Here is a 14,083-nt window from a genome sequence, read left to right on the forward strand (position 1 = left end):
GTATTCAGTGGCAGGGGGGTGTATCTGAATAGAGATGTGAGGCCAGCTGGAGTGAGATGTAGGCTTCTTGGAATCAGGGACTGACGAGGCCAGAAGGGTCCTCCCAAGGGTTCCAAGTCCATGATCATCATTTTGACTTGTGTAGCTTATCCTGAGCTTCCTTACTGCCAAAGCATTTATTTAGCATTTAATCCTCACGGTTCACCTGTGAGGTAGGCATTATCCCTTTTTAGCGATGGGGAAAAAGAGGCCCAGGGTTGTCAGTGGACCATGCCGGGTCACACGGCCGCTCACTGGAGTCCAAACTCCAGGAAGGAGGTGCCTTGTTAAGGCTACAATCTAGAGACGCTTTAACTTCCCTTGCAAGTTCTTCCACCACCACTAGCCTTCCCTGTAGCAAAGGTACAGACTTCAGAGCAGCTGGCCAGAGATGGAGGGAGTAGGGGTCGGGTTTTGGAGATGAGACCACAGAGGCACCGCCCTTGCAAAGAAGGCACTCACGGCCTCTCTTCTTCTTTGCTTTCAGCACTCCGACCACGATTAGAATTACTGCTCAGCAGAGGGAAATTCCTCTCTCCCTGCAAACTGAGGTCACATCCCTCATCAACATTCCCAGGAAAGTACCTGGTCTTCTGCATTCCAGGTTTGTTTTTTTTTCCAGACTGTGCCAAACTTACATGTTGTGCAGGGCACACCAGCCACAGTGAGGGTCCCCCGAGCTCAGGCACTCCCCGCAGGTCGTGTACTGCTCACAGGATTCCACGGGGACCCTGGTGATCTGGCCGAGAGGGAAAAGACAGCAGGTTAGATCAGGGAGTGATGCCTCCGGACGGTGTGTTCAGACTCAGTTACACCTAACCACTGTAGCTCAAATGGGAAAGAATCTGCCTGCGATGCAGGAGACCAGAGTTCCACCCCTGAGCTGGGAAGATCCTCTGGAGCAGGGATAGGCTACCCACTCCAGTATTCTTGCCTGGAGACTTCCATGGACAGAGCAGCTTGGCAGGCTACAGTTCATGGGGTCGCAAAGAGTCGGACACGACTGAGCGACTAACACACACATGCGTGTGCACATTTGCACTGCCACCACCCCTAGAGAGGAGACAACAGGGCTGAATCGGTCCTTCAGTGTTCTCATCTGTTTCCCCTGCACGAGGCAGGCACAGCTAACAGCCCCCAGGCTTCTGGCCTTTCCCAGGGGTGGAAGCAAGCCCTCCAGGCTCTCTCTGCCTGCACTAAAGTCCTCAGGAGGGCTGGGCCTGCTCCAGGAAGACGCTGGAAACGGTTAACTCTGCTGAAAGGCCATTGAGTGCCACCAACTAGCCTCTGAAGAGCTTTCAGCTGGGCTCGGGCTGAGACATCCTGCCTGCAAAGAAAACACTGATAAATAAAAAGAGAGAGAAGGAGAAACTTTCCCTATCAAATAGTATTCACCGAGTGGCACCGTCTTTTTACCGCCAACCAGACGCACCACCTGGATCCAATTAGCCCATTCTCTGATGTCTGTATTCAGTTTTCCCTAGTAAATCTCCCGTCCTTTGAAAAGTCTGGCTAAATGGGAACAGAGATGAGCTGCCTGTCTGATGTCGTCTTACTGGGGAAAGGGGAGTGTGTAGCTCAAGCCCGTGACCTGCCCCCCTACTAGAGCAGGCAGCCTTCCCTTCCTGGCTTCCGGGTGAGGCCATGCTGGGACAGAAACCAGGCCTGTGTGCTCATTACTCACCCTTACCTGCCCAGCGGGTGTTAACATTAAGGCCAGGCAAAGGGTCAGAAGATTGAAGTCTTGCATTCGGTATGTCCTAGGTATCTGTCAATGGCTGAGCCCGCAGGCAGCTGGGCTGCAAAAACATTTGCTAGGCTGGGAATGGGATCTTATTTGTCAGGGCAGAGAGGTTCCCCACCTACTGGACGTGTGAAGTCAAGCGGAAACACAACCTGTGGTCCAGCAGCCCCAGTGTTCCGCCTCTGGCAGGGGGATGAAGGGTCTGATGGAGACGCCTTCACAGCATCCTCCCGAGAGGCTCGGGATGGAGTCTAACACGGCTCACCCAGCAACCGTTTATCAGATGTCACTGCATCAAGGCTCCCAGTGCTGTGTGCTAGAGAAACTGCAGCGAACTGGACACAGATTCCCCCCTCCCCCCGCCGCAGAGCATGCAGCCTGCGGGACTTGGTAATTACAAACGGAGCCCTACTCTACATTGTGGCGAACATCCATTGCAAGCGATGGTTATATGCCCCGGGGGCCTTGGCAGCTTAAAGGAGGGGCCACTCAGCACAATCTGTCTGGAAAACGGACCAGCAGCTGAGAATGGGTAAGTCAGGGTAAGAGCGGGCCTGCTGCAGATGCCTGGAAGGGCCTTCCTAGCTGAGAGATTACCACGGGCAGAAGTAATCATGGCTGTTGGTACATGTGAACTCAGTCCTGTCCGACTCTTTCATGACCTTGTGGACTGTAGCCCGTCAGGCTCCGCTGTCCATGGACTTTTCCAGGCAAGAATACTGCAGTGGGTTGCCGTTTCCTTCTTCACGGGATCTTCCGACCCAGGGATCAAACCTGCATCTCTTGTGTCTCCTGCATTGGCAGGCGGATTCTTTACCACTGCCTCACCTGGGAATCATGGCTCAGTTCAGCTTAACTCAAGTGTGGCGTGCACACTGGATGCGACGAGCTGAGAGATGAGGCTGGTGTATGTAACCAGGGGTCAGACTGTGAAAGGTTTTGGGTACCAACCCCAGAAACCTTCCTTCTCTCTATTGGGTGCCCCCCCCCACGGACTCATTCGCCCCACAACTTAACACTTAACATTCTGAATTACAAAGCTTTTCCCTCTGAGTGACATGATCAGCTTTAAGCATTCCTGAGTTGCCTTTAATAATAAAACAAATGAGATGCAGAAGGCGTTAAGTGTAAAATCTGGAAATTCAGTTTAAAAAAGCGGATATTCTAAGTGGAGGTTGGAGGACAGCTGGTTTGAAATAGCTCCTGCATGACAGGTGTGTGGGTTTGAGTGGACTCTCAACTCAGAGGTCCAATAGGGCCTGACAGGGTGATGGCACGGCTCTGGGGACTAACTGGGTCATAGGCCGCGTTAATGGACGTGGTGTCGGGACGGAGGTGCCCCACCCTGGGGAGTTCCCAGTTCAGGGCTGGGCAGCCTGCCCCTGCAGACATGCAGCCCTACCAGACAGACTTCCCAGAAGGGTGGTCACGATGGGGCGGGACCCAGCGCTGGCATCTGAGGTGCAGCTTGAGAGACCTGGATGTTTCTTTAGCTCAGAGAAGGTGAATCTCAAGGAGGGACACAGAAGTGGTTTGCCGTGGTTTGAAAGGCAGCGCTGTGACGGAGATGAGACCCAGGGGTAAAGAGATCCAGGAAAGCTCAACAGAAGAACGTCAAGGCTGTCCAATAATGTAGCAGACTGGGGTTCCTGCAGGGACTCCCGTCCGTGGGAGGCATGAGCTGAGTCAAAGGGACATGTGTCTGGGAGGCTTCGGAAGGTACACTTCTGACCCAGAGGAAGGCCGCCTGAGTCCTTCCAGCTCTGACTTTCAGGATGCTCCTAACTCCTCCCTGCGACTGCTGAATGATGTGGATGGTTCAAAGGTAATCTCCAGGCATACCACCGGCCCCTGACAGTACCCTGCCTTAAGGAACCCCCGCTGACCCCTGACTCGTGGCCTGCGATCCCTGCTAGAAGCACCTTTCCGGTATGGGACTGCCAGATGCTCTCCCCGCGGCCCTTCCCCGTGCCTGGGGGCCCTCAGCCCTTCAGGGTATCTGTGACCCCAGTCGCCCAGGGGGGCTTCCGCTAGTGCCCTCCCCCTCCCAACCCGCCCTCAGGGGCCCGAGAGCCGCGGTCCAGTGCTCGGCTCCCTTTCCTGGGTTTCGGGCTCCGTGTGAGTGATGTCTGCATCTGGCTGGAAATTAAAACAACTGTCTGCATTGCATTCGGCCCGTCTGTCAAAACACAGCCCTGCTCTCAGCAGCTGGGGAATGGGGCCCTGAATGGGAGCAGTGTCTCCGGCAACAAAGCCCACTTTCACGCCAAGTACCGCGGAGATAGTGAGAAGCCTGTTCTTCTCCAAACACGAAACCAACTGCACAACTATTTTCCTGTTTCCTGGGCCCTCCTGGTGGGAATTTTTTTTTTTTTTTAATACACAGAGTTGAAGAGCAAAGTGAAACAGGAAACTTTTATGGGAGTGGGGGTCCTAAAACTTGAATTTATTCTCTTCTTGGAGATCTAAGAGCCATATACAAACCAGAGGAGAGAAACGTCACAGGGGACTGGAGGGCGGCGCTCAAAGTCAGGTGTTTCCACGGCTGCTCTGTCTCCCCTATAATCATGTGCTTCCATATTCATTCATCAACTCGTAGGCATTGATCACATCGTACAGAAAGGCCAGTGCTGGGCACTTTAGGGCAATAAAATCAACAGCAGCATTAAAACGCAGCCATCACCTTCAAGTTGCAAGCAGCCGAGCCATAAAAACAAGAAAAGTGATGTGTGTTCTTAGAAAGGTATTGAAAAAGGGCTGAGGGAATTCGGAGCAAAGAAAAGACTACTTCTATGTCTATGCCATCCAGCACATGGGCCGGTATGGCTGCCAGCATCTGGAAGGGGCTAGTTCGAATTGAGACACGCTCTAAAAACAACCGGACGTAGATGACCCAGCATGGAAAACCAGGATGGAAAACAGCATGTTACTAATTCTTATTGACAAGTGCTGAGAAAATTTAGTAAATCTGGGGTTAAATAAAACCTAACGATTGATTTCAGCTGCCTCTTCTTACTTTCTAAAATATGGTTGCTAGAAAACTTAGAAGGACACACGCTGCCTGGCATTTTGTTCTCGTGGGGGGAGCGTGGCTCTAGACGTGCATCCCAAGGAGGCTTTGTGAGGGGTGTGGCCTGGGTCTGGGTCTTCAAGGGTGAATCGTATTTACAAGACGTAGAGCGTCCCGGCTGCAAGGAACTGCATGAGCAAACAGGAAAGCAGAGCTTGAGGGTCAAGAGTGATGAGTATATAGAAATCTGGGGAGCAGGTCTGGGTTGACTTGGGAAGGTCAGAGAAGTCCACACAGCTGGAACACACGGTGTAAGCTCTCCAGTCCATCACTTCTTGGCCAAAAGAGTGTCCTCCGTGAAGAGGCATCCTGGATCCTCAAACCAACACCCTTGGCATGACCTGTGAGCTTAAGAGACATCAGAATCCAGAGTCCAACTGAGTCAGAAATTCTGCTATGAGGCAGGGCCTGAAAATGGTTCCAACAAGCTCTCCAGCTAATTTTTTTATGAGAACCACTGGTAAACGTGACCTCACATCCTGGGAAATCTTTCTAAATGTCAGGCTCTGCCCGGGGCCAAGAAGAAATAGAATCAAACTCTGCCTCAGGGCTGCAGAAGGAACTAGACTGCTTCTCGGGGAGGAGAGCTGGAGGCTGGTCTGGGGACCGCTCCACGGCCCAGGGAGGAATTGATCCCAGTATCTCTGAGTCTATGGCGGACCGGAAGGAACCGAATTCAAACTTCTGGGGTCAGGGGCCACTCAGCTGGCACCAAGCAGGCGACAGTGGGCACTTGCTCCGGGGCCTGGGGGAGGATGGGCTGGGGGTGCCCGCTGTCTCGGGGAAGCTCTAGAACGAAAGGGAGCTAGTCCTGGAAAGCGTCCACCGCGTCAGGCGGGGCGTTGTCAGGCTGACTCAGGGTCTAATGGGACACTCGATGATGACACTTTAATTAGTGTTTGTTTATTAGGATTGCGCTTTGATTATGCTGGAGGCTCCCCCGCCCCCCACCCTGAGTGCGGGGATCCGGGTGGCTGGGTGGGCACACGGGTGCGGCGGTGAGGACAAGCCTCCCCTGCCGCCTCCACCGCCTTCTCCCCTGGACCACGGGGTCACGCCACACTGGAGTCCACCCACTGCTCACTTGGCATTCATCTCCACTTGATCTTAGGCCTCGTAATTATGCCTCTAATGAATGTAACTGCCCTATTAAGTCATTTACTTAAGAAACACTCTTCATTAAAGGTGACTTACACTGTGTTCTTGGCTTCTCTAGCTCCGGGCCCCAGTCTCCAGGGCCTCCCCTTGGCCTGAGTCCCAGGAGCTCATGTGACGCGGGTGGGGCTCAGCAGGGCGCAGAGTTTGGGGTGGTCCCTGCTCCCCACCCGCCCCCCTGTTGGTGCACGGGGTGAGGGGTCTGGCTCAACAAGGGGTGTGACAGCAGATGATCATTGGCTTTGGGGACAAGTCACCAAGGGAAGGGCTGGAAGCCGCCTCCTTCCTGAAGGTCTCGAACGACACGGCACACCTGCAGGGCTAGGACCATCTGGGAAGGCCCCGGAGACCTCTGTGACCCTGGTGGTTACCATCAACGTGGACAGTTACTCCGTCAGGTGCCAAGCCGTCCCTCTTCAGAGAAGAGCTCCCCAACAGTGGAGTGACGGACAGCAGAATCAAGGGGAAAGAGAATCAAGCCCGCATCGCTGCCACCCTGTGTGGACACCTAGAAGGAGCTACCGGGTTCTGAGAATCCGGGGGTGTCTACGGGAGAGACACCTGAGTTGGAAGGAGACCAACGTAGAGATTCTGACCATGGGCTGGGCCTGGGTCCCCCGTGACCCTTCAGTATTTACAAAGCATTTACACGGCGGGCTTCCTTGGTGGCTCAGAAGGTAAAGAATCTGCCTGCAGTGCAGGAAACCCGAGTTTGATCCCTGGGTTGGGAAGATCCCCTGAAGAAGGCCATGGCAACCCACTCCAGCAACCTTGCCTGGAGAATCCCAAGGATAGAGGAGCCTGGCGGGTGGGGTCGTAAAGAGCTGGACACGACTAAGCAACACACACACACACAAAGCCCTCCACTGGGCTTCCCAGGTGACAATAGTGGCAAAGAACCTGCCTGCCAAAGAGGAGACATGAGAGGCCAGGGCTCGATCCCTGGGTCAGCAAGATCCCCTGGAGGAGGGCATGGCAACCCACCCCAGCAACCTTGCCTGAGAATCCCCATGGACAGAGGAGACTCGCAAGCTAGAGTCCACAGGACCGCAAAGAGTCGGGCTCCACTTAGCATGCAAGCTCTCCACTGGGCATCAGGCTGCATTCTCTGCTCTCTGGAGCCCATGGTTTGGTTGAGGACAAACCCAAGGAAACTGGATCACCTTAACATGGTAGAACAGACGCACGCCGGAGGGGCATGTGGGACATCAAGCAAGGGACAGCTGTGACTCAGAGGACAGAGTGCAGAGGCTGTCCTCGGGGGCCTTCCACATGGGCAGTCTGCTCCAGAGGGGGTAGGAGCCCTTGGCAATTGGGCAAGAGAGAGACGGAGAGAGGGAGGAATAAGGGAAAGCCGCTCCCCAGGCCGCTGGGGCCCTGGGGACTGAGTGTTTCACCCCCTGCTTCCATGGAACCTGCGCCCCGCCCCACCCCCGGTCAGATGTCCCCACCTGTCCCCACACATGTCCCTTGCCTCCTGCCGCAAGCAGAGAAACAGCAGCCTTCTCAGTGGCTGAGAGCCAGGTGACGGGGCTGGGAGGGCACACACAGCCTGCGTGGAAGCATGCAGTTGGCCTGAGCCACAGCCTCGGGGTCCCCGGGGCCCCCTGGCAAAGTGCACAGCAGCTGAGGCACAGCTGCTCCTGGAACTGCCCTCCTGTCCTTCGCCCCTTCTCCTGGTGGGCCCTCCCCACCAGCCCACCCTCTCTTCCCTTGGAGCCTCTAGGGTCTCAGACCTCCTTTTTGCTCTTTTTCCCAAACCAGATATGTTTTTTCAAGAAGCAACCTGATGCTCATCTACGGTCACAGGCCGAGGGCAGGCTGAAGGGAGGCCCTGCCAGGGCTGGTGTGTGGGCTGGGCTCCGCGGCGCCATCCCAGCCAGGCCGGGAGAGGGTGTGAGCACACTCTGCAGTCTCGTTCGCTGTGCTCAGCTCCTGCAGGCAGAGAGGCTGCGGATTGTTAGGTAGTGGGAGATCCATTTGCTCCACCAGGAAATAGAGGCGCCCAAGGTGGCTCAGATGGTGAAGAATCTGCCTTTGCCATGGCGGGAGACCCAGGTTCATTCCCTGGGTCGGGAAGATCCCCTGGAGAAGGAAATGGCAACCCACTCTAGTATGCTTCCCGGGAGAATTCCATGGATGGAGCCTGGCAGATTACAGTCCATGGGGTTGCAAAGCATTGGATATGTCTGAGTGACTAATACACACAAAGGGTTGGCTGAAACCCTGGGGACCCTCCCAGGGAGTGGAGAAGGTCAGCTGGAGGGGAGGGGGTCCTCCCTGGCCGTAGTGGTGACATGCCATAAGGGATCTTCTGAAGAAAAAGAGGGACAGGAGATTCAGGGGTCAGTCCGGAGGCAGAGGTCAGAGCGGGATTCAAAAGGTCGGAAGCAACCAGAGGGCAGGCTGGGCTTTCACCCTTCTGACTCCACTGCTCTTAGGAGCTGGCCGGCGCCTGGCAGTTGTTACCGGCTGGCACGGATGGGCAGGGAGGAGTCTCTCTTCACAGGCTTAGCCAAATCTTGTCAGCCCCGTGGGGAACAAGTACAGCCGGCCTGACAGCTTAGGGCTCTGCCTTCCCTGTACGCCCGATGGGGCCAGAGTTCAGGGTTCTCACAGGAAGAGAAACACGGGCACAGACGTTCAGGGAGGCCTTGTCCAGCCCCCAGCCCTGGCCAGAGTCTCTCAGGCACCCAAGCCAAAGTGGACCCTCCAGGGACAGGCCAGCTTCCCCAGGCTCCAAACACACCTCGTACAATAAATAGCCCTTTGGCTCTGCAAGACTTCATGGAATAATACCCTTGTGCGCTCTCCCGCGCCTTACAGGCAAAGAGCTGATTGTAAGCCGGATGCCTGAAGCGGCATTTTAACCTTGTTCTCCTCTGCCAGGTGTGGATGGGGGCAGCCGTGAGACCCCCTCTTTGGATCTGAGGGGGACCGAGGCCTCCGCTGAGGGCGCCCCGGGCCCACGCCACCTTCCTCTGAGCAGGCAGTTGGATGAGCTTTGTCCAAGGAAGGGGATGAGGCAGCCGTTCCCCTGCACCTGCTGCACTGCGTCCTCTGTCCCCTCACCTGAGGCTCACACCAGCCTGGCAGGCGAGGGAAGAGACCCACCTTGCTTGTTAGAAAACTGCTGCTGCTGCTGCGTTGCGTCGCGTCGGCTGTGTCTGACTGTGTGTGACCCCATGGACGGCAGCCCACCTGGCTCCCCCGTCCCTGGGATTCTCCGGGCAAGAACACTGGAGTGGGCTGCCATTTCCTTCTCCAGTGCATGAAAGTGAAAAGTGAAAGTGAAGTTGCTCAGTCGTATCCGACCCTCAGCAACCCCATGCATGGCAGCCCACTAGGCTCCCCCGTCCCTGGGAATCTCCAGGCAAGAACACTGGAGTGGGTTTGCCTGAGTCTTGGGTTCAATCACCTGCCCTAGTTGCACGCCTTGCAGGTGGCAGAAACGGAACTGGAGTCCGGGTGTACCCGACTGCCAGGTGGGGGTGGTGAGGGGGGCGCGGCGGCAGCAGGCAGGCAAGGCCCCTCACCTGCGGCTGCCCCGAGGGCTGGCCATCAGGATCACCTTTCTTCCTTCTGGACAAGGGGGCCGGCCCCTGTACTGACGCTTCCCCTCTTGACCGCTGCCGGCCGCATGCTCGGCTTTCTCTGTTTGCTGATGGACAGTCAGCGGGTGGATCTGGAGCCAGACAAAACAGGGGCTGATGTGAGAGCGTGAGGAAGGGGAAAGGCTGGTGGGCTGAGGACGCCCCTAAAAACCTGCCAGGACCAGAGCAGTGGAAATGACTCTGAACAGGTCCCACACCCTCTACCCTGAGCCACGAGCCCTCAGCCAGTCCCGCCTGGAGGCTGAAGTAGCAGGGGCTTCCTGTCCTGGCCTTGCTAGTCATTTGCAGTGAGACCTCGGCAAAGCGGCTTAACCTCTTCAAGCCTCCCTCCCTTATTTTTAAAACGGAGCCCACCATACCCATCTCACTTCATCCTGCAGGGAGCAGAACCCTTCTGAGCTCCTATTTTCAGCTCCAGCCTTTCCAACGAATCAACTTCCCAGTAATTAATGTGAAGAAGTCATTATTTATTGTTTGTTCCCAGGGTTAGGTCCAGTCCTTTAAAAATCAATAGTGATGTGTGAGAGCCCCTTAAATCCTCATAAAGTAAACACCAATCCAGACCCCTGCCCATCCTCTGAGCTGCGAAAGTCACGTGACTAATAGCATCAAGAAGGAGGCATGAAACTCCCAGGAAGCCAGCTGGAGTTCCTGGACCCTGTGATTGCCACCAAAGCAACATGCAACCTTCTGACCAGAAGCTGACCCTGGGGCTGTGTCCTAAGAACTCCTGACTATCTGGACCCCCGAGGGCAGAGTGAAGTTCAAAGAGAAAAATCTATTTTTAATGACTGGGGGGAGAAGAGTGGAGTGGATGAGTAGTTCGGAGTAATTAAAGCTATCTATCACTCTGAGAATGGGAGCCAAAGTTGGTTGAACTTTTCAATGATATATCTTTTCCCCCTTCTCATTCATAAAACCCAACAGAGGGTCATGTAGGAGTCAAAGGGGAAAGGATGATGGGGAAAGCAAATTCTGGCCCCAAACAGTGGAATTCATGCTATCGATGAACACTTGGGTAAGGATGGCCCCTCCCGAATCCTTTTGGTAGAAGCTGTATTTACTTTGTCCTGGTTAAGTGGGGCTTTGAAGGAGACAGTCCTCAGTTTCAAATCCAGCTGCTATGATGACCAATGAATAAAGGGTCCTCATTGACCTCCTCGTGCCTCAGTTTCCTCCTCTGTAACAATGCTAACAATAATGATATTAACTTTGCAAGGTTGTTTGGAGGTTTGAGTGACATTTGTACATGGAGAGCCTTGCACACAGTTGGTGCTTAATAGCGGTAGTTACTGTCTCTCCGTGCAGACCCACGGAAGGTGGCAGTGTTTGCAAGGGAAGCTGCAGGCTCTGCACTCCGCGTGGGGTGATCTAAAGCGAGCCACCTCACCTCTCTGTGCTGAGACTGCTGATCCATCATCTGGGGAGAATTACATCTGCACAGTCCCTCAGACTCTTCTCCTTATTCATGACACAGTCCCTGCTGGAGGCTGAAGAACACAGGACTCTGAGGCTAGGGTCCTAGCTTCAGGACCCTCGCCTGAAAAAGTCAAACCAGGCTTAGTCTCCTAAGAAGGTGGAACTTGGGCGAAGGAAGGACAGAGGGAGGAAAGTGAACGGGCAAAGCAGAAACACCACACCACACTTTCTCAGACAGGACTCCTGTGACAGACACACTAAGAAGGTACAAGGAGGGCCCTTTCTAGTTCTGTTTTCTGGAAGGATCTACAAAGCAACAGAGATGCTGATACTATGTTGTCTCCATGACAACCATGGATTTATTCAGCGAGGGAAAGCAGGTGGGGTAGGAAATAGGGGATGAGAGGATTTGGGAAATAGGGCCTAAGAAATAGCTGAAACAGATCTCTCACCTGGAGACCAGATGGCTGGGATTAGAGAGGGCCCACAAAGCTCCCCACAGGGCCAACATCAACTCGTCATCAGCCCCAGAGAGGGAGAGTGATGATGGCAAGGGGATGGAGTGATGAAGCAAGGATCCCCTTCACCAGCCCATTCCCCATTCATTCGTTCACACTCCTGTGCGTCCAGGCTTGTCCACAGGCCCCTGGATGCAGAGGGCCCAGGGGCAGCCTTGCCACATGGAGCCTGAGTCATCTGAGAGTGGGACATCTGCCCAGCGCAACCTGGTTTCTGGGCCCCACTCCTTCAACTTCTGGCTCGCCTGCCTTCCCGTCACCTTGAGAGCAAGACAGGAGGGCGTGGCACTCCTGTTAATCCTGAGTTCTCTTTGAAGGGTCTGCCGCCCATAAGCTCTAAAAGGTGAGGTTTGGGGAACACATGTACACCCATGGCTGATTCATGACAATGTACGGCAAAAACCACTACAATATTGTAAAGTAATTAGCCTCCAATTAAAATAATTACAAAAAAAAAAAAAAGGTGAGGTTTGGGGAGGGAATCATCAGGGCAGTGAAGAGGCTGCTCAGACACCTGGGGTAAGAACACCTTTGCTGTTGCCTGGGTGGGAGGTGGGCTCCTTCAGTGTTATCTGAGAAGGGGACTCAGGGACTCCTCTAAGACGGCAAGTGGGCCTTCAGGACACCCCTATTCCCCAAGGGGTTGACACCAAGCCCCGTTTAGCAGAGTTGCTGGCATTGCCTCCCGACCAAACTCCAGTTTCTGATTCCTGGTGCCCGACGGCACTTCCGCCTCGGGTGCTGGCACACAGGGTTACTGAGACAAGCTGGTGGGGTCTGGGGACCTCGATACCTTCCCTGGAATACACTTCCGGGATAGTGAAGGGCCCCCGGGTTGAAGTTCCCAGGTCATCTTGATGTAGGGAATGCAATCCTCCCAGACAGTAAAAGCTAGACTCAGCTCTGGGTAAGCCGAACCTCCCAGGCCCCTTGTCAGCCCACCCCCAGCAGCAGCTGTACACATAAGAAAGGAACAGAGCTGTCTCAGCCCTGCCCACAGGGGTTGGGTCGGAGACGGGCCCCCTCGCTGCCTCAGCTGCCACACAACTCTGAGCGGACCGGAAGCTACTGCGAAACAGAACTCTGGTCTGCAGTAGACCGAGGGAGTGCGTCTTTTCTGTCATCTCTCAACGCGCCTTTCTAACTATCTGACACGACAACATCTTGTCCTCCCTGACACATCTGATGTGAAAACACTCTGATTTTTCTTTGTATGCTGAGTGACTGGCTCCCCTAGAAAGGACAGAGAAGTTTCTTGTGATTCACAGCTTTCTAGGACAAGTTAGTAGGTGGTGGATAAGTGTGTGTGCACGTGTGCATATGTGTGTAAGAGACAGAGGTGGAGGATACGATTGTATGTTACAGAAGTCTCCTCACTTATATTGAGATTTTTAACTTGCTTTCAGTATGCCTGCATGGGGGCTAAGTCGCTTCAGTTGTGTGCGACTCTTTGAGACCCCATGGAGTGTAGCCCGCCAGGCTCCTCTGTCCACGGGATTCTCCAGGCAAGAATACTGGAGTGCATTATCACGCCCTCCCTAAGGGGATCTTCCCAGCCCAGGGATCAAACCGGCGTCTCTTATGTCTCCGGCATTAGCAGTGAGTTCTTTACTAGGAGCCGCCTGGGAAGCCCTGCTTTCAGTATAGAGCTCGCTTATTCATTCATGCACTCATTTCCCTGGAGGAGGGCGTAGCAACCCACTCCAGTATTCTTGCCTGGAGGATTCCATGGAGAGAGGAGCCTGGCGGGCTACGGTCCCTGTCGGACGCGACTGAGCGACTCACACACACTCCTTCACCTAACCTGAACAAGATGGTGTGAGGCTGAATGCCATGCCTCGGCGCTGCTTTGGGAAGCTGTAGAGACGGGCCAAGTGGATAAAGAGCATCCCCGCTGGCGGAGAAGCCAGAAAGGGAAAGATGAGAGGTTCAACGGGGAGTGACCCCTCCGGGCTGAAGGGGCCAGTAAGGCATTATCCGGGGGGAGGCCTGGCAAACTTGGTGATATCTTCAGAGGCGGGAGTGGCGGAAGACACTGTGTGAGAAGGGAGAAGCACACGCGAAGATGCAGGGAGAAGCACACGTGAAGATGCAGGGAGAAGCCGAGGGCCGCGCCTGTGGGGAGGCGAGACGGCCGGCACGGCCGGCACGGCCGGCCCGGCCGGAAAGACGCCGCGGGGCCAAGGTGGGGCGGCCCAGCGCAGCGGAGGCGGCGGAAGAGGAAGCGGCGGAGCTCGGTGTGTCCGCGCTCCGTGCCTGCCTGGCGCTCCCGCGGCCTCGCGCTGCGGGGGCCAGCCTCACGGCAGGCGGGGCGCATGGCCACCGTCTCCCTTCGCCTCCCACACGGCATGTGCTCTGCACACCCTCGGCTCTCCTCCTCAAAAAGGCGTGGTGCTTGAGGGCACGGGCCCTACAGTCAAGCCGCCTGGTCCCGACTCCTGCCCCTTTGCTTCTCAGCCAGTGTGAACCGTGGCACGTGACTCAGCTCCGAGCCTCATTTGTGCCTTCCCTGGTAACTCAGAGG

At 55.2% G+C, this 14,083-nt stretch overlaps 1 protein-coding gene across 1 annotated transcript in view; it reads right to left on the minus strand.

Annotated features, from left to right (window-relative positions):
• The window catches only part of PLXNA2 (plexin A2), a 232,718-nt gene that overhangs the window by 87,278 nt on the left and 131,357 nt on the right, over window positions 1-14,083 (minus strand). The window contains exon 5 of the mRNA XM_040263761.1: window positions 678-778. Within this exon, the coding sequence (XP_040119695.1) occupies window positions 678-778 (101 nt within the window). The remainder of the gene's footprint in view (window positions 1-677; window positions 779-14,083) is intronic.

This window comes from Oryx dammah, unplaced genomic scaffold (genome assembly GCF_014754425.2).
Source record: "Oryx dammah isolate SB20612 unplaced genomic scaffold, SCBI_Odam_1.1 HiC_scaffold_21, whole genome shotgun sequence".
NCBI classification, from domain to species: domain Eukaryota; kingdom Metazoa; phylum Chordata; class Mammalia; order Artiodactyla; family Bovidae; genus Oryx; species Oryx dammah.